The 17,646-nt window shown below is 52.0% G+C and overlaps 1 protein-coding gene across 1 annotated transcript; it reads right to left on the bottom strand.

Annotated features, from left to right (window-relative positions):
• Nucleotides 1-995: 995 nt before the first annotated feature.
• GPR61 (G protein-coupled receptor 61) lies at nucleotides 996-4,877 on the bottom strand. The gene is made up of 2 exons (XM_038749468.1): nucleotides 3,038-4,877; nucleotides 996-1,619 (listed from the first exon to the last, which is right to left on the bottom strand). Exon 1 carries the CDS (start codon nucleotides 4,562-4,564, stop codon nucleotides 3,170-3,172), a length of 1,395 nt encoding a protein of 464 aa, XP_038605396.1. The 5' UTR covers nucleotides 4,565-4,877; the 3' UTR covers nucleotides 996-1,619; nucleotides 3,038-3,169.
• Between the last annotated feature and the right edge of the window lie 12,769 nt (nucleotides 4,878-17,646).

Below are 17,646 nucleotides of genomic sequence, written 5' to 3'. Positions count from 1 at the left end.
CCGCTGTCCACTAGGCCATGCCTCCCAAGAGCACTCTATCAGCTTGCCCCCTCCTACCTTACCTCCCCAATTTCCTACTATAACCTAGCCCACACACTTCACTCATTTAATAATAATAATAGTAATGGCATTTATTAAGCATTTACTATGTGCAAAGCACTGTTCTAAACGCTGGGGAGGTTACAAGGTGATCAGGTTGTCCCACGTGGGGCTCACAGTCTTAATCCCCATTTTTACAGATGAGGGAACTGAGGCCCAGAGAAGTTAAGTGACTTGCCCGAAGTCACACAGCTGACAATTGGTGGAGCCGGGATTTGAGCCCATGACCTCTGACTCCAAAGCCCGGGCTCTTTCCACTGAGCCACAGTGTACTTCAATCTCCTCTTTCTTGCCATGGACCTCTTGCCCAAATCCTGCCTCTGGCCTGGCGTGTCATCTTTCTTCATATCAACAGACAATCACTCTCCCAGTCTTCAAAGACTTATTGAGGCACATCTCCTCCAAGACGGCTTCTCCGACGAGGCCCTCGTTCCCTCTTCTCCTACTCCCTTCTATGCCACCCTGACTTGCTCCCTTTATTCATTCCCGCTCCCAGACCCATAGCACTTATGTACACATCTGTAATTTATTTATTTTTATTAATGTCTGTCTCCCCCTCTAAACTGGAAGCTCATTATGGGCAGGGAATATGCCTTCCAACTCTCTTATATTTTCATCTCCCAAACGCTTAGCAGAGTGCTCTGCACATAGTAAGCCCTCAATAAATATGATTGTTTCCTCAGTAGTGATGGTTTCAGAGACTCCTGTTTGATGGTGGCAGGGGCAGAATGGCTGCTTGAAAAACCTCCACCTTCCCCTTATCTTTTCCTAACCTAAGGGGTTTGTCTCCCATGCCCGCTCTTTGCAGTTGTCGGCATTTGTTGAGAATCTTTGGTGTGCTTGGCATGCTGCCTAATAACAGAGGTTCAGAACCCCATTCCCCTGCAAAGTCCAAGTGCTGGAATAGTGCCAAGCACCTTCTAGGTGCCCAGGAAATACGAACTGACCTGAGTTATATGAATATTAATGAACCTGAATAGATGGAGGTGGAGATGGCACCAGCAGAACTTTTCATAATAAATAATTTATTGGCTGCCCAGTCTTCCAGCACTGGGGTCCCAGTATTCGGTCCATTAGATATAGCTTGGGCTCCCAGCTTTCCCGAGTCCTGCAGCTCCCCTCTGTCCAACGGCAAAATCGGGGGGTAATGGGATGGGTGGGAGCCTCTGGCTGTGCCACCTTTGTTTGCCTGGGCCCCTCCTCCCTCCGGGGTTTGCACATTTGGGTTCTGTGTCCCAGTCAAGGCTACCACAGTCCCAGTTGGTCAGCAAAGAGGCCAGCTCCTGACCCCTTCCTCCTTCCCAGGCTGTCAGGAGAGAGACCGAGTCTCAGCTAATGGACGACGAGGTTGAGAGAAATGGACAGGGTCAGAGAGCCAACTCATATGAGCTTCTGTGGCCACAAAGCCCGTCCTCCCCCCCACCGCCCCCATGCCCCACCTTGGTCTCTTCTGCCTCATTATCCAGAGGAGCTGGAAGTGGGATGCTCCCAGGAAGAGGGGGAGGTCAGAGCAGCCAGACCTGAAAGGGAAAGATAATGAGGGTTACTGGTCAGCTTCATTACCCAGCCCCCGAGTCCCACTCCTCCCAGCCTACGAGACATGGACCCCAAGCCCTACCTGCCCCCTGGCCTACTAGACACAAGTTCAGATCCCAGGGACTAACTACAGTCTATGCCTTCAAAGCTAGGAGAATCAGTCCCCCCAAGCTCTTTACCCCTGTTGGAAATGTGGGAAAGAAAGGGAGGGAGTCAGGGCAGTAAGGGGCAGAACACTAGACAGGTAGGTCCTAGAGGGAGGCCAAGGTCTGTTGAACTCCAAATCAGGGGATGGTGAATGAAGGGGCCGGAGGAGGCCAACAAAACTTGGAATGAGGGGAACAGGAACATCTGAGACTCTTGGGAAAGATTTTTAGATAGGAGGCGGAGCAAAGCCAAGCTAAAGGGAGGAATGGAAACAGCGGCCATTGCCAACTGGGTGGCTAGAGGGGACTGAGGTCCTAGGTCACCTCTGGCTGGGAGTCCAGAGAAGTCTGTCACTAGTGGCTAGGCACCTAAAGTGAGGGAGGAGGAGAAGGGAGTGTGGGGAGGGGGAGAGGCAGGGGAAGGGGAAGGGAAGAAAAGGTTAAGAAATATCTAGGTACTTCCCTGGTAGGGGGAGCCCATGGGAAGTCTAGGGGAAAAGGGTTGGGAGTCTGGACTGGAGGATTATGCGGTAGATGACAGGGCTGGTCTGGGTACAGGAACGGACTCTACCCCTGTTCGGCGTCTCTTCTCTCCGTGCCGCCTTGGTCATTCTAGCTCCTCCTCCCCCCACCTCTCTTCACAACCAGGGTCATGGCTGAGGATTCTGGGAGTAATGTTTGTGTAGGACTCCGGGGAGTGGTATTTTTGTGTAGCAAAGTCTTCCTGGGCCTGCCCCCACCTCCTGCCTCCTGGCTCCCGACTGTTACTCCGCTCGCTACCCAATAGTCCCCATTCCCTGGTCCCTGGCAAGGCTTGGAAACTCCTTGGGAGAAGGGGATGGCCTCACCTGGGCTTCTGGTTGTGGGGGCAAAGTGTGCCATGAGAACAACTCTAAACCCAGAGGGCGACAGATGGGTGAAAAGAAAAAAACTCATCTCACGTGGAAACTGGATGCGCAGCCATCTTGGAGATTCCAAGGAGGCCGGGTGAAACAGACTCCCGCTCCCCCAAATCCTAAGTCTCCCAGCAAGCCCTGATTTGTGCACTTCCCTGGCCCGAATCAGTTTCCCCTTCCCCTGGAGGTCAGAGCTGGGAGGGGTGGGCTGGCCCCCCCAGGCCTGTGATCCTGCGGACATGGGGATCCCTCCCCAACTTGCCACTCCCGGGTGTTTTCCCTTCCCCGTGGCCCCTCTCTTTCCCGGGGGGGCCCTCCCCAGTCCCAAAGATTTCCTCAGCCGTCCGCCCCTCTCCCAACCTGGGCAGCCCGAGGGGGCCAGGCCAAGCGTAGGGTCTGCAGGGCCAGCCCAAGGCAAGGCCAGAAGGTGGGCGGCGCCGCCTGCCCTCCTCTCCCAGGCCCCATCTCCCTCCCGGCGCCTCAGAGGCCACGTCAAGGCTCAGGCCGGGGCGAGCAGGCCGGGCGGAGGTAGCCGTCGGACACGGCGAGGTCGCCGGTCAGCTGCCGGTCCAGGAAGTCGGAGGTCTCCTCGGCTATCTGGCCGGGAATCCGGAAGTCAACGGCGGGTGGGTCCGGCTTGGGGCTGGGCGGGGGCTCGGGGGGCCAGGGTTCCGCCGGGCAGCCGGTCCCTTGGAGGAACTGCAAAAAGTTCTCCTCGATGGAGCCCTCGCGGCTGGGCAGCCGGAGTTCCTCGTCTGGGGGTGGCTTGAAGAAGCAGGCGAGCCGCTTGCCCAGCTCGCCCCGGATCTGCCGGTTCAGGCAGCCGTAGAAGAAGGGGTTGGAGGTGAAGCAGAAGTAGCCGATCCAGGTGACCACGCTCTCCGCCTGCCGCGCCAGGAGGGGCTGGCCGCTCAGGGCCCAGTACAGGTGGAAGGAGAAGTAGGGCAGCCAGCAGAGCAGGAACTGGCCTCCCACCGCCAATAGGACCGCGGCCGCCTTGCCCCCGCCCAACGTCCTGTGCGGCGTGGTGCGGGGGGCCCCCGAGCTGGTCACCATGGTGGAGCGGCTGCTGAGCGACTCGGAGCGCCGCCGCCGCCGGCCCCGCCCCCGCCCCTGCTGCGGGGTCTCCATCCAGGTGGGTGGGGGCCCGTGCTGCAAGGCCGCCACGCGGGCCACGCGGAACATGCTGCAGTAGACCACCAGAATGAGGACGAGGGGCAGCAGGAAGTAGAAGAGGGCGAAGACGGCCACGAAGAGTTGGCAGTAGGCCCCGCGGCTCCACTGCAGGGAGCAGCCGGGGGCCCCGCGAGGCTCCAGGGAGGCCCGGCCCAACACAGGCACGGCCGCTGTGGCCACGGCCTTGACCCACACGCCCGCCAGCACCGCCGCCGCCAGCCCCAGCGTCATCCGCACCTCGTAGCGCATGGGGTGCACCACGTAGTAATAGCGCTCCACGTTGATGGCCGACACAGACAGGATGGCCAGGCTGACGAAGCAGACGCTCAGGAAGAGGTAGAGGCGGCAGGCGGCCTCGCCGAACAGGGCCCGGTCGAAGAGGGCCGAGCTGGAGACCATGGCCAGGGGCATGAGGGTCAGGGCGGCCAGCAGGTCCACCAGGCACAGGTGGAAGACGAAGACGAACTTGCGCAGGGCGGGGGTCTTGGCGATGACCGCCATCACGGCCGCGTTGCCCGCCACCGCCGTCAGGTCAAGCAGGAGCATGAAGAAGAGGGCCACGGACTCGGAGGCCACGTCCCGGGGCCCGGTCTCGAGGCTGCCGTTGGCGGGCGGAGGGCCGGGGGCCGGCGGGCCCGGGGCCAGCGGCGGGGGCGGCCTTCCCGCCTGGGAGGTGTTCCCCGCCACCCCGGAGAAGGGCGGGGTCTCCATGGGGTTGGACGGGAGCGCCCGGCACGCCGCCTCCTGTCATTGGCCCATCCCCCATCCTAAACTTGGGGACCCTGGCAGCCCGGAGGGGAGCAGGTGGCCGAAAGCGTGCGCCCAATGGGGTCCGGATGCTGGGCCCCACTCCCTGTGCTCCACAGAGGGTTTTCCCTCCTGGGGCCGCGCCCCCCGCGGCTAGCCTCGCTGCCAAACGGTGCTGCGGGGGTGGAGGCTCTTCCAGCCTCGCTGGGCTGGGGGCACAAGGCAGGCTACCAGGAGAGACAGCTGGGCAGTCCGGGGGCACATGTGGGCACAGGTGGCAAAGCCGGGACCACACTTGGCACCTGCAGGGAACCAAAAGGGACAAGTGACTGTGGGCCTTTGTCTGGCCCCGTTCCCCCTCCACCACACCCCTTTCTCTTTCCGGCTCCCCCATCCCCTTTTTCATGTCATCAACCAATCATCTGATCCTATTTATTGAGCTCTTCCTCTGTGCAGAGTGTTCCCTTTACTCTCCAGCCCTTCCAGTCCCATGCTCTTCTCCTTTTGTGAACCGTGGCCCTGCAGCTTAGACTACACCAGACTTATGACATCTGGTTCCTGGGCAGCCCAGGCCAGCGGTCCCCAAACCACCTCCAGTGGCATCTCCTGGCTCCGTCTGGTCTCCTGACCCTGACTGCCCATCCCACCTTGTGAGGCAATATCACCACCGTGGATCTGGATAGAGTGTGGATTTTTCCCACCATGATTTCACATCAATCAGGCCATTTAGTCTCCTGATCTCCCTGGGAGGTAGGAAGAGGCAGGCATTAGTAATCCCATTTTACAGATGAAGAAACTGAGGTCCAGAGGCAGCATGGCTTAATGGAAAGAGCCCGGGCTTGGGAGTCAGAGGTCATGGGTTCTAATCCCAGCTCTGCCGCCTGTCAGCTGTGTGACTTTGGGTAAGTCACTTAACTTCTCTGTGCCTGTTCCCTCATCTGTAAAATGGGGATGAAGACTGTGAGCCCTACATGGGACAACCTGATTACCTTTGTATCTACCCCAGTGCTTAGAACAGTGCTTTTTATTATTTTTATAATATTTTTTATAATATTTTTATTATTATTATAAAAGAACTGGTCCTAGTCCTGCAGCAGGATGTTGGGAATTGCTGGTAATCATGTCTCCGGGCACCCAGATCCATGCTCTTCCCACTAGGTCCCACCATCCCTCTTTCCTAAAGGAGGAAGGCCTACATGAAGCAGCTTGAAAGGAGGAGACAGATACCCGAACAGTGTTCTGCACATAGTAAGTGCTTAACAAATGCCATCATTATCATTATTATTATTATTATACCCGTGACTCTTCATTCATTCAGTCATATATATTGAGCACTTACTGTGTGCAGAGCACTGTACTAAGCGCTTGGGAAGTCCAAGTTGGTAACATATAGAGACGGTCCCTACCCAACAGCGGGCTCACATTCTAGGAGACTCTTGCCATGCCACAATTCTCCTTCCTCCTCAGGTAACTTCCGCCGGTCAACTGGACAGTGGTAGGGAAGAAGGAACATGGAGAGGGAAAGCTGGAGGGAGATTGGCCCCAAACCCTAAAGTCTCCCCACAACAGACTGACATCCACCCCCGCTTCCCCTCCCTTTGGCCAGTCCCCTAGGGGAGTGGAATTGGAGGGGTGGGGATGGCACTCGCCCATCTCCTTATTTCTCTTCTGCTTCTTCTCTTCCTTCCACTTTTCTTCTTTCTCCTTTTCCTCCTCCTCCCTCCCAGTGCTACTGAGTCATCTGGCTGGGCTGCCTGTTCAGTTCTAGGCCCCTCTACTTGGGTGCTCCCTCAAAATTGCTTCAAGCCCCTCCCAAATTAGGAAGGCAACTGCCACTGGCCCCACTGTTGCCCCAAGCCATTTGAGGATCAGCACGTCTCTACTTGGATGTCCCACCAGCACCTCAAACTTATCAAGTCCAAAACTTTCCACCCATTCATTCATTCATTCAATCGTATTTATTGAGCGCTTACTGTGTGCAGAGCACTGTACTAAGTGCTTGGAAAGCACAAGTTGGCAACATATAGAGACGGTCCCTACCCAACAGTGGGCTCACAGTCTAGAAGGGGGAGACAGAAAACAAAACAAAACATATTAAAAATAAAATAGAATAAATATATACAAATAAAATAGAGTAATAAATACATACAAACATATATACATATTTACAGGTGCTGTGGGGAGGGGAAGGAGGTAAGGGGGGAGATGGGGAGGAGGAGAAAGGGGAGAGGAAGGAGGGGGCTCAGTCTGGGAAGGCCTCCTGGAGGAGGTGAGCTCTCAGCAGGGCCTTGAAGGGAGGAAGAGAGCTAGCTTGGCGGATGTGCGGAGGGAGGGCATTCCAGGCCAGGGGGAGGATGTGGGCTGGGGGTCGATGGCCAGACAGGCGAGAATGAGGCACAGTGAGGAGATTAGCGGTAGAGGAGCGGAGGGTGCGGGCTGGGCTGTAGAAGGAGAGAAGGGAGGTGAGGTAGGAGGGGGCGAGGTGATAGAGAGCCTTGAAGCCCAGGGTGAGGAGTTTTTGCCTGATGCATAGGTTGACTGGTAGCCACTGGAGATTTTTGAGGAGGGGAGTAACATGCCCAGAGCATTTCTGCACAAAGATGATCCGGGCAGCGGCGTGAAGTATGGATTGAAGTGGGGAGAGACAGGAGGATGGGAGATCAGAGAGGAGGCTGGTGCAGTAATCCAGTCGGGATAAGATGAACGATTGAACGAGCAGGGTAGCGGTTTCGATGGAGAGGAAAGGGCGGATCTTGGCAATGTTGCGGAGGTAAGACCGGCAGGTTTTGGTGACAGATTAGATGAGAGGGGTGAACAAGAGATCGGATTTGAGGATGACACCAAGGTTGCAGGCTTGTGAGTCGGGAAGAATGGGAGTGTCGTCAACAGTGATGGGAAAGTCAGGGAGAGGGCAGGGTTTGGGAGGGAAGATAAGGAGTTTAGTCTTGGACATGTTGAGTTTTATATGGCAGGCAGACAGCCAGATGGAGATGTCCTGAAGGCAGGAGGAGATGCGAGCCTGGAAAGAGAGAGAGAAACCCCGTCCCCGGGACTTTCCCATCACTGTACATAGTACCACCTTCCTCCCTTTCACACAAGCTCGTAACCTTGGGGTTACCTTCGGCTCATCTCTCTCATTCAAAACACATTCTGTGTCACCAAATCCTGCCAGTTCAACTTCATAATGTCTCTAAAATCTGCTCCTTTCTCTCCATCCAGACTGATACCACGTTAATCCAGGCTCTTATCCTATCCCACCTTGATTACAATATCAGCCTCCTTGCTGACCTCCCCATTTCACATCTCTCCCTGCTCCACATCTCTCCCTGCTCCAGTCCATATTTCACTCTGCTGCCCGGATCATTTTTCTACAAAAACGTTCAGTCCATGTTTCTCCACTCTTCAAGAACCTCCAGCAATTGCCCACCCACCTCCGCATCAAACAGGAACTCCTTACCATCAACTTTAAGGCACTCAATCACCTTGCCCCTTCTTACCTTACCTCGCTGCTCTCCTACTGCAACCTAGCTCGCACTCTTCACTCCTCTAATGCCAACCTACACATTCTACCTCGATCGTTGTCTATCTCGCCACCAACCTCTCACCCACATCCTACCTCTGGTCTGGAACGCCCTCCCTCTTCATCTCCAACAATCACTCTCCTTACCTTCATAATAATAATAATTATAATAATAATAATGGTATTTGTTGAGTGCTTACTATGTGCAAAGCACTGTTCTAAGCACTGAGGAGGTTACAAGGTGATCAGGTTGTCCCACGGGGGGCTCACAGTTTTAATCCCCATTTTACAGATGAGGTAACTGAGGCCCAGAGAAGTTAAGTGACTTGCCCAAGGTCACACAGCTGACAGTTGGCAGAGCCGGGATTTGAACCCATGACCTCTGACTCCAAAGCCCGGGCTTTTTCCACTGAGCCAGGCTGGCATATCTGCTCCACGAGGCCTTTCCAGACTAAGCCCTCATTTCGACTTCTTCCACTCCCTTCTGTGTCACCCTTGCACGTCAGTTTGCACCCTTCATTCATCCTTCCCACAGCCCCACAGCACTTGTGTACATATCCATAATTAATGTATTTATATTAATATCTGTCTCTCCCTCTAGACTGTAGGCTTGTTGCGGGCAGGCATCCTGTCTACCAAGTTACCGTGTACACTCCCAAGCATTTAATACAATGTTCTGCCCACAGTAAGCACTCAATAAATACTATTGATTCATTAATGGGGAAAGGGAGCAATCAGGACCCCCTGGGCAAATGTTGTGTGTGTGTGTGTGTGTGTGTGTGTGTGTGTGTGTGTGTGCGTGTGTGTGTGTGTGTGCGCACGCGCGTGTGTGTGCACGTGCCTGCCTTTGAGTCTCTTTGTGTGCATGTCTAGAGAAGCAGCGTGGCTCAGTGGAAAGAGCACGGGCCTTGGAGTCAGAGGTCATGGGTTCGAATGCCGACTCCGCCACATGTCTGCTGTGTGACATTGGGCAAGTCACTTGACTTCTCTGGGCCTCAGTTACCTCATCTGTAAAATGGGGATTAAGACTGTGAGCCCCACGTGGGACAACCTGATCACCTTATATCCCCCCAGCGCTTAGAACAGTACTTTGCATATAGTACGCGCTTAACAAATGCCATTATTATTATTATATCTGTGAGTCTGTGGGCGAATCTGTGCATCCGTGTGTGTGTGTCTGTGTGCCTCTGTGAGTCTGTGAGGATCTGTGTGTCTGTGTATATGTCTGTGTGTCTCTATGTGTCTCTGTGTGTGTGTGTGTGTGTGTGAGCTCATGCACACTGGGAAGTAAGGAGGCGAGGGTACATGAAAGTGATGAGCCAGACTGTGAAAATGTGAGGGGCTGAGTGGAGTTCAGGGGGAGCAAGCAGGCAACTGAGAGCTGATGTAGCAGTGCCGGCCTCTAGTAACCTAGGTTGGGGCCAGGCCCTGCTAGGAGGCTCTGCTCTGGATTTTCCGTGAGCCTTATTTCCCGAAAGCTCTTCACTTTGAATAATGTTCCAGTGGCTAGCACTGCCTCAACTTTTTTATTCCATCCTTGGGGGCCTGGGACTCTGGGATCCAAATAGAGGAAAACGACATGCAAATCTGGTTATTTTCTCCAAGAATGCAGGCCACAGAGGTGCAGATCACTGGGTCTGGTTCCATAGAACCACCTCTATATCCTCTAAATCCCATTTCCTATCCCATAACTGTCTCTTTTCAGGGCTAAAATTGCTTCTTTCCTTAACCATTTCTGCTCCCTCAGGTGTCTCCATCCCTAATATTTCATCTAATATTTCAACCCTTCAAAGCCCTACTTCCCTTCAAAGCCCTACTGAGAGCTCACCTCCTCCAGGAGGCCTTCCCAGACTGAGCCCCCTCCTTCCTCTCCCCCTCCTCATCCCTCCACCTTACCTCCTTCCCCTCCCCACAGCACCTGTATATAAGCATATATATTTGTACATATTTATTACTCTATTTATTTTACTTGTACATATTTATTCTATTTATTTTATTTTGTTAATATATTTTGTTTTGTTCTCTGTCTCCCCCTTCTAGACTGTGAGCCCACTGTTGGGTAGGGACCGTCTCTATATGTTGCCAACTTGGACTTCCCAAGCACTTAGTACAGTGCTCTGCACACAGTAAGCGCTCAATAAATACGATTGAATGAATGAATCTAAGATTCCCAAATTTGTCCCTCCTCCCTTCTATCTCACCTCTGCTAAGCCCCTTCCTCTTCTCTCCCATCTCCCAACCCTTCTCACCACCCCCACCTTTGCCTTCAATCAACCATACTTTCCCAGGCTGCTCTCCTTAAATCTGTCAAAGAAGGAAAACAGAGAAAACACACACACACAAAAGAAAAAACCTGAAAAAGGAAAGTACATATGACACATACACGTGCTAGAATATTGGTGGCATTAAGGTTATAGGCGTTATGTGAATAAAAATGACATTTATTGTGCCACTGGGGTAAATTAAAAAATCCAGGTCCAACACCGTCCCTGTCCCACACAGGACACGCAATTTAAGAGGGAGGGTGATGGGGTATTTTATCCCCATTTTACAGATGAGAAACCTGAGGCACAGAGAAGCTAAGGGACTTGCCCAAGGTAATATGGCATTCAGTCATTCATTCAATCGTATTTATTGAGCACTTACTGTGTGCTTGACTTTACTACACACTTGGGAAAGTACAATATAGTAATAAAGAGAGACAACCACTGCCCACAAAGAGCTCACAGTCTAGAGGGGGGAGACAGACATCAATACAAGTAAACAGACATCAATATAAATAAATAAAATTACAGATATATACATAAGTGCTGTGGGGCGGGAAGAGCAGAGGAAGAGCAAAGGGAGAAAGTCAGGGTGATGCAGAAGGGAATGGGAGATGGGGAAAAGATGAGGAGCAGCATGGCTTAGTTGAAAGAGCATGGGCTTTGGAGTCAGAGCTCGTAGGTTCTAATCCCAACTCTACTACTTGTCTGCTTTGTGACATTGGACAAGTCACTTAACCTCTCTGTGCCTCAGTTACCTCATCTGTAAAATGGGGATTAAGACTGTGAGCCCCCGTGGGACAACCTGATTAACTTATCTACCCCTGTGTTTAGAACAGTGCTTGGCACATAGTAAGCACTTAACAAATACCATTATTATTATCATTACTATTATTATTAAAAGTGGGATTTAGTCTGGGAAGGCCTCTTGGAGGAGATGTGCCTTCAGTAAGACTTTCAAAGGAGGGAGAGTAATTGTCTGGCAGATTGGAGGAGGGAAGGCATTCCAGTCCAGAGGTAGGACTTGGGTCAGGGGTCGGCAACGAGACAGGCGACATCTGATCATCATCAATCGTATTTATTGAGCGCTTACTATGTGCAGAGCACTGTACTAAGCGCTTGGGAAGTACAAATTGGCAACATATAGAGGCAGTCCCTACCCAACAGTGGGCTCACTGATGTCCTCCCATCGCCTCAAAGTTAGCATCAGAGGATTGAAGTGTGCAGGCTGGGTTGTAGAAGGAGAGAAGTAAGGTGAGATAGGAGGGGGCAAGGTGATGGACTGCTTTAAAGCCAATGATGAGGAGTTTTTGTTTGATATGGAGGTGGATGGGCAACCACCGGAGATTTTTGAGGTGCAGGGTGACATGTCCTGAACCTTTCTGTAGAAAGATAATCTGGGTAGCGGAGTGAAGTATTACCTGGAGTGGGGAGAGGTAAAATGTTGGGCAGTCAGAAAGGAGGCTGATGCAGTAATCTAGTCAGGATAGGGTGAGTGATTGCAGTAACGTGGTAGCAATTTGGATGGAGTGGAAAGGGCAGATTTTAGCCATGTTGTGAAGGTGAGTCTGACAGGATTTGGTGACAGATTGGATATGTAGGTTGAATTCATTCATTCATTCATTCAATCGTATTTATTGTTTACTGTGTGCACAGCACTGTACTAACCACTTCGGAAGTACAAGTTGGCAACATATAGAGATGGTCCCTACCCAACAGTGGGCTCACAGTCTAGAAGGGGGAGACAGAGAACAAAACAAAACTTATTAACAAAATGAAATAAATAGAATAAATATGTACAAATAAAATAGAGTAATAAATACATACAAACATATATACAGGTGCTGTGGGGAGGGGAAGGAGGTAAGGCGGGGGGGGATGGAGAGGGGGTGGAGTCAAGGATAACACCAAGGTTACAGGCTCGTGAGATGGGAAGGGTGGGTGGTGCTGTCTACAGTGACAGGAAAGTCTGGGAGAGGACAGGATTTGGGTGGGAAGATAAGATGAGGTGATGGGAGGACATCAGAGTAGAGATGTCTCGAAGGCAGGAGGAGATGCGAGCCTGGAGAGAGATCAGGGGAGGAGTTGTAGATTTAGGTATCATCCACACAGAGGTGGTAGTTGAACCCACGGGAGAAAATGAGTTCTCCAAGGGAATGAGTGTAGATGGGAATAGAAGGGGACTGAGAACTGAACCTTACGGAACCCCCACAGTTAGGGGGTGGGAGGGAGAGGAGGATCCCGCAAGTGAGACTGAGAATGAACGGCCAGAGAGATGAGGAGAACCAGGAGAGGATAGAGTTAGTGAAGCCAAGATTGGATAACGTATCCAGGAGAAGGGGGGAGTCCACAGTGTCAAAGGCAGCTATAAAGTTATATTATAAACTTTATAAAGTTATAAAGCTATAAAGCCAATAGCAGTTAAGTGGCAGAGACAGGATTGGAACCCAAGTTTCCTGACTCCCAAGCCTGAGCTCTTTTTATCAATCAATCAATCGTATTTATTGAGCACTTACTGTGTGCAGAGCACTGTACTAAGCACTTGGGAAGTACAAGTTGGCAACATATAGAGACAGTCCCTACCCAACAGTGGGCTCACAGTCTAAAAGGGGGAGACAGAGAACAAAACCAAACATACTAACAAAATAAAATAAATAGAATAGATATGTACAAGTAAAATAAATAGAGTAATAAATATGTACAAACATATATACATATACAGGTGCTGTGGGGAAGGGAAGGAGGTAAGATGGGGGGGGTGTACTTCCTTCCCCATGTAAATGAGTACTATATAATACCATAGTAATAATTATGGTATTTTAATTGCTTACTTTGTGTCAAGTACCGCACTAAGCATTGCGGTCGATACGATACAACCAGTTTGGACATAGTCCCCATTCCACCTGGGGCTCACAAGATTGCAATGGTAGGCAAGTAGCTGAGCTGGGATTAGAACCCAGGTCCTCTGATTCTCAGGCCCAAGCTCTTTCATTTAGGCCACTCCGAGTCTCAGCTATACGTATGGCTGTTCTAAAATAGGTGTCAGCTCTATAAAAGAGCTGCCAGCTTCCAGAACTGAACCTGGCTGCGTGTCCTGGAGGAAATGCGAGAACCTACGTAATGCCGGATTGGGTAGGACCCACTCTGCCCACTTTGCATCTCTGTCAGTGGCATCCAAGGACTTTTGGAGGAATGTGCGATGGGCACGAGAAGGCATGAGGTTTAGTGGAGAACGTGGCAAATCACTTAACTTTTCTGGCTCTCATTTAGCTCACCATCAGCCAGTCAACCAATCAACAAAATCTTCTAGACTGTGAGCCCGTTGTTGGGTAGGAACCGTCTCTATATGTTGCCGACTTGTACTTCCCAAGCGCTTAGTACAGTGCTCTGCACACAGTAAGCGCTCAATAAATACGATTGAATGAATGAATGAATAGAATTTATTGAGCTCTTCTTGTGTGCTGAGCACTGTACTAAGCATTTGGAAGGGTACAATTCAATCAATTAATCAGTTATATTTATTGAGCACTTACTGAGCGCCATGCAAGGTAGACCTAGATGAACCCTGCTCAGAAGCAGCTTACAGACCAGAGAGACAGATATTAAAATCAATTACAGATAGATATAATAATGATGGTATTTTGTAACACTTACTATGTGACAGGCACTGTACTAAGCACTGGAGTAGATACAAGATAACCAGGTTGGACAGTCCCTGTTCCTTATCAGAGAAGCAGCGTCGTCTAGTTGAAAGAGCACCAGCCTGGGAGTCAGAGGACCTGGGTTCTAATCCCGGCTCTGCCACCTGTCTGCTGTGTGATCTTGGGAAAGTCACTCAACTTCTCCCTGCCTCAGTTTCCTCATCTATAAAATGAGGATTAAATTCTACTCCCTCCTACTTAGACTGTTAACCCATTGTGGACAGGGACTATGTCCAACCTGATTATCTTGTACTTACCCCAGAGCTTAGTAAAATGCTTGGCACACAGTAAGAACGTAAATATCACCATTACTACTATTCAGTTTACAGTCTAAGCGGGAAAAAGAACAGGTTATAATAATAATAATGGTATCTGTTAAGCGCTTACTATGTGCCGAGCGCTGTTCTAAGCACTGGGATAGGTACAAGGTAATCAGGTTGTCCCATGTGGGGCTTACATTCTTAATCCCCATTTTACAGATGAGATGACTGAGGCCCAGAGAAGTGAATTGACTTGCCTAAGATCACACAGCAAACAAGTGGGGGAGCCGGGATTAGAACCCATGCCCTCTGACTTCCAAATCCATGCTCTTGCCACCAGGCCATGCTGCTACTGCATCCCCATTTTGCAGAAGAGGAAACTGAGGCACATATAAATTAAGTGACTTACCCAAGATCATTCAGCAGGCAGGCAATGGAGTCAGGCTTAGAACCCAGGTCCTCTGATGCCCAGCCCAGGCTCTTGCCACTAAACCACACTGTCACAGATCTGTACATAAGTGCTGAGGGGCTGGGGTTGGGGTGAATATCAAAGTGCTTAAAGGGAGCAGACTCAAGTGCGGAGGTGACCCAGAAGGGAGGACTAAGAGAAGGAAGTAATTAGAGAAGCAGCATGGCTCAGTGGAAAAGAGCCCGGGCTTTGGAGTCAGAGGTCATGGGTTCAAATCCCTGCTCTGCCAATTGTCAGCTGTGTGACTTTGGGCAAGTCACTTCACTTCTCTGGGCCTCAGTTCCCTCATCTGTAAAATGGGGATGAAGACTGTGAGCCCCCCGTGGGACAACCTGATCCCCTTGTAACCTCCCCAGCGCTTAGAACAGTGCTTTGCACATAGTAAACGCTTAATAAATGCCATTATAAAAAAAAAATAAAAAAAAGTAAGGGCTTAGCTGGGGAAAGGCCGCTTGGAGGAGGTGTGATTTTAAAATCTGTTCTCCCTTCTACGTTGACCGGGAGCTTCAAGTGGGACAGGAACTGTGTCTGACCTGCTTATCTTGTACTGACCAGTACTCAGCAGAGTGTTTGACACATAGTAAGGACTTAGCAAATACCACAAACAGACTTCTCTCCTCCAGATTAAACACGTCCTCACCTCCTTGAACATTCCCTCTTTTTTGTGGCTCTCCACTGACCCCCTAACTTGTGTACCTCCTCCCCACACTCCTCTGGGCCCAGACCTGGAATCAGAACCCCGCAATTCTGAGTGGGACAACAACCTGAGTCTTGTGTGCCTGCCGGTGAATGCAGATCCAGCCGACCGATCAATCAGTGGTATTTATTGAGTGCTTACTATGAGCAGAGCACTGTTCCAAACTCTTGGGAGAGTATAATCAAAAAGAATTGGTAGCTATGTTCCCTGCCCATAACGAACTTACAGTCTAGAGGAGAAGGGAGTGAAGGGGCCCAGAGAGGGGAATTCTAGGGAGGTTCCCCACCTCTGGCTCCACCGAAAGCCCACTCGCCAAAATTGGGTTCCCTCAGCCCCAACCCAGGGGCTCATCAGGTCCTAATGATGGCACTTGTTAAGCGCTTACTATGTGCAAAGCACTGTTCTAAGCGCTGGGGGGGATACAAGGTGATCAGGTTGTCCCGCATGGGGCTCACAGGCTTCATCACCATTTTACAGATGAGGTAACTGAGGCTCCAAGAAGTCAAGTGACTTGCCCAAGGTCACACAGCAGACACGTGGTGGAGCCGGGGTTCGAACCCATGACCTCTGACTCCAAAGCCCGTGCTCTTTCCACTGAGCCACGCTTCTTCTAAGGTCCTGGAGGGAGTGGGCTACTTCCCCAGATTGGGAGGAACCAGACCTCTCTCCGGCCTCAGGTCCGGAAAATAGAGTGGCCAAAGCTCTCATCCTGAGGTGCTAGAGCATAGGGCACCAGGCTGGGCCTTTATGGGTTACACAGGTACCTGACCCCGGCACCCAGAAGATCCCGTGACACCCAGCCCCTTGTGGGCAAGCCCCAGCCCCCCGAGAGAAAAAAGCCCCAGCTTCAACATCGATCCCTGCCAGCAGGACCCAGGATCAACCCCACTGCTGGAGTACGGCTGAGCGTGACCCCAAGCTAGGAACTGCTGATGCCCAGATATGGGCGCTCCAGCCTGAGGAGAGCGAGCTGCCCTGCCCCAGGACTGGCATCTTTCAAGGCCTGGCACGCGGAAGCGCCCAGCCCGAAGGTGCCGTCCGGACAATTCTTGGGTCCCGGGCTATCAGGTGGCCGGAACCCACGGTACAGTGGCGGAGAACCCTGGGCCATGGAGCTGTGTACCTAGGCCCTGGCCAGAAGTGGGTTTGTACCCATACTAGGGGACCCCAGACTCAGAATACAGAGGCATCCACCTGCTGGATATAAACTGCCCACCCCAGGATGGAGAAACACCCGTCCTCAGGCCCAGAGACACCTCCCCCTCAGCTCCTGCAACAGCCAACCCCAGACTCCAGAGGTGTCCAGCTCAGGCCCAAGCCAGATTCCCATTCCCGGCCCAGCCCGGGACTCCTACCTCAAGCAGTTTTCCAGTTCTCTGGTTGCCCCGGTGGGCCAGCCCGGCTCAGCTGATGCTCCTCTCCCGTTGCTGATGCACAGAACCACTGCAGTGAGGGGGGAGACCAGCCGGCAGCTGAGGGAGCCACCACGGCTTCTGGGTCCTAATGGCCTCCTGCTTCCCACCCAAGCCCAGGCGGAGGCTCCGGGCCTGGCTCGCTGTCTGGACCATGAGCCCCAAGCCGGGGCATGGCTCCACCAGGGTCTGAGCCCCTGCCCCTTCCCCTTCCCCCAGGGTCCCAGATTGGAAAGCCTCAGGGTGGGAGGAGAACCGGTCACTCAATCAACGGTATTTATTGTGTGCTTACTGTGTGCAGAGCACTGAGCTAAATGCTTAGGAGAGTACCGGTCCCTGGCAGCTGGGTATCCTGGGATGGGTCACTTTAGATCACCCCAGAGATGGGCACAACTGTAGAAGGAGGATAGAGTCTCCTGTTCCAACTGGGAATGGTGTGCCTGCTGACCCCGGGTCTAGCGGGAGGAAAGGCGCCTAATTCCTTAGCAGCCTCCTCGGAAAGGCTGTGGTGACTGGCATGGCATCAGCTGCACTGCCCTGCCCGTCGATCAGTTATATTTACTGAGCACTTACCATTTGCAGAACACTGTACTAAGCACTCAGGGGAATGGAGAAAGTGATTCCAGGTGCTCACTGCCAAGCCCTGAGCCAATCAGTCAGCAATCTGAATGGAGTGGCACGTTTGCAGAACCCTGTGCTAGGCACCGTGGAGAGTAACAGGGG

This window comes from Tachyglossus aculeatus, chromosome 7 (genome assembly GCF_015852505.1).
Source record: "Tachyglossus aculeatus isolate mTacAcu1 chromosome 7, mTacAcu1.pri, whole genome shotgun sequence".
Taxonomy (NCBI): domain Eukaryota; kingdom Metazoa; phylum Chordata; class Mammalia; order Monotremata; family Tachyglossidae; genus Tachyglossus; species Tachyglossus aculeatus.
This window is presented reverse-complemented; position numbering and strand designations above follow the sequence as displayed.

Excerpts from the sequence above, each read along its gene's own strand:
- GPR61 (XM_038749468.1), bottom strand. The coding sequence starts at position 4,564 with ATGGAGACCCCGCCCTTCTCCGGGGTGGCGGGGAACACCTCCCAGGCG.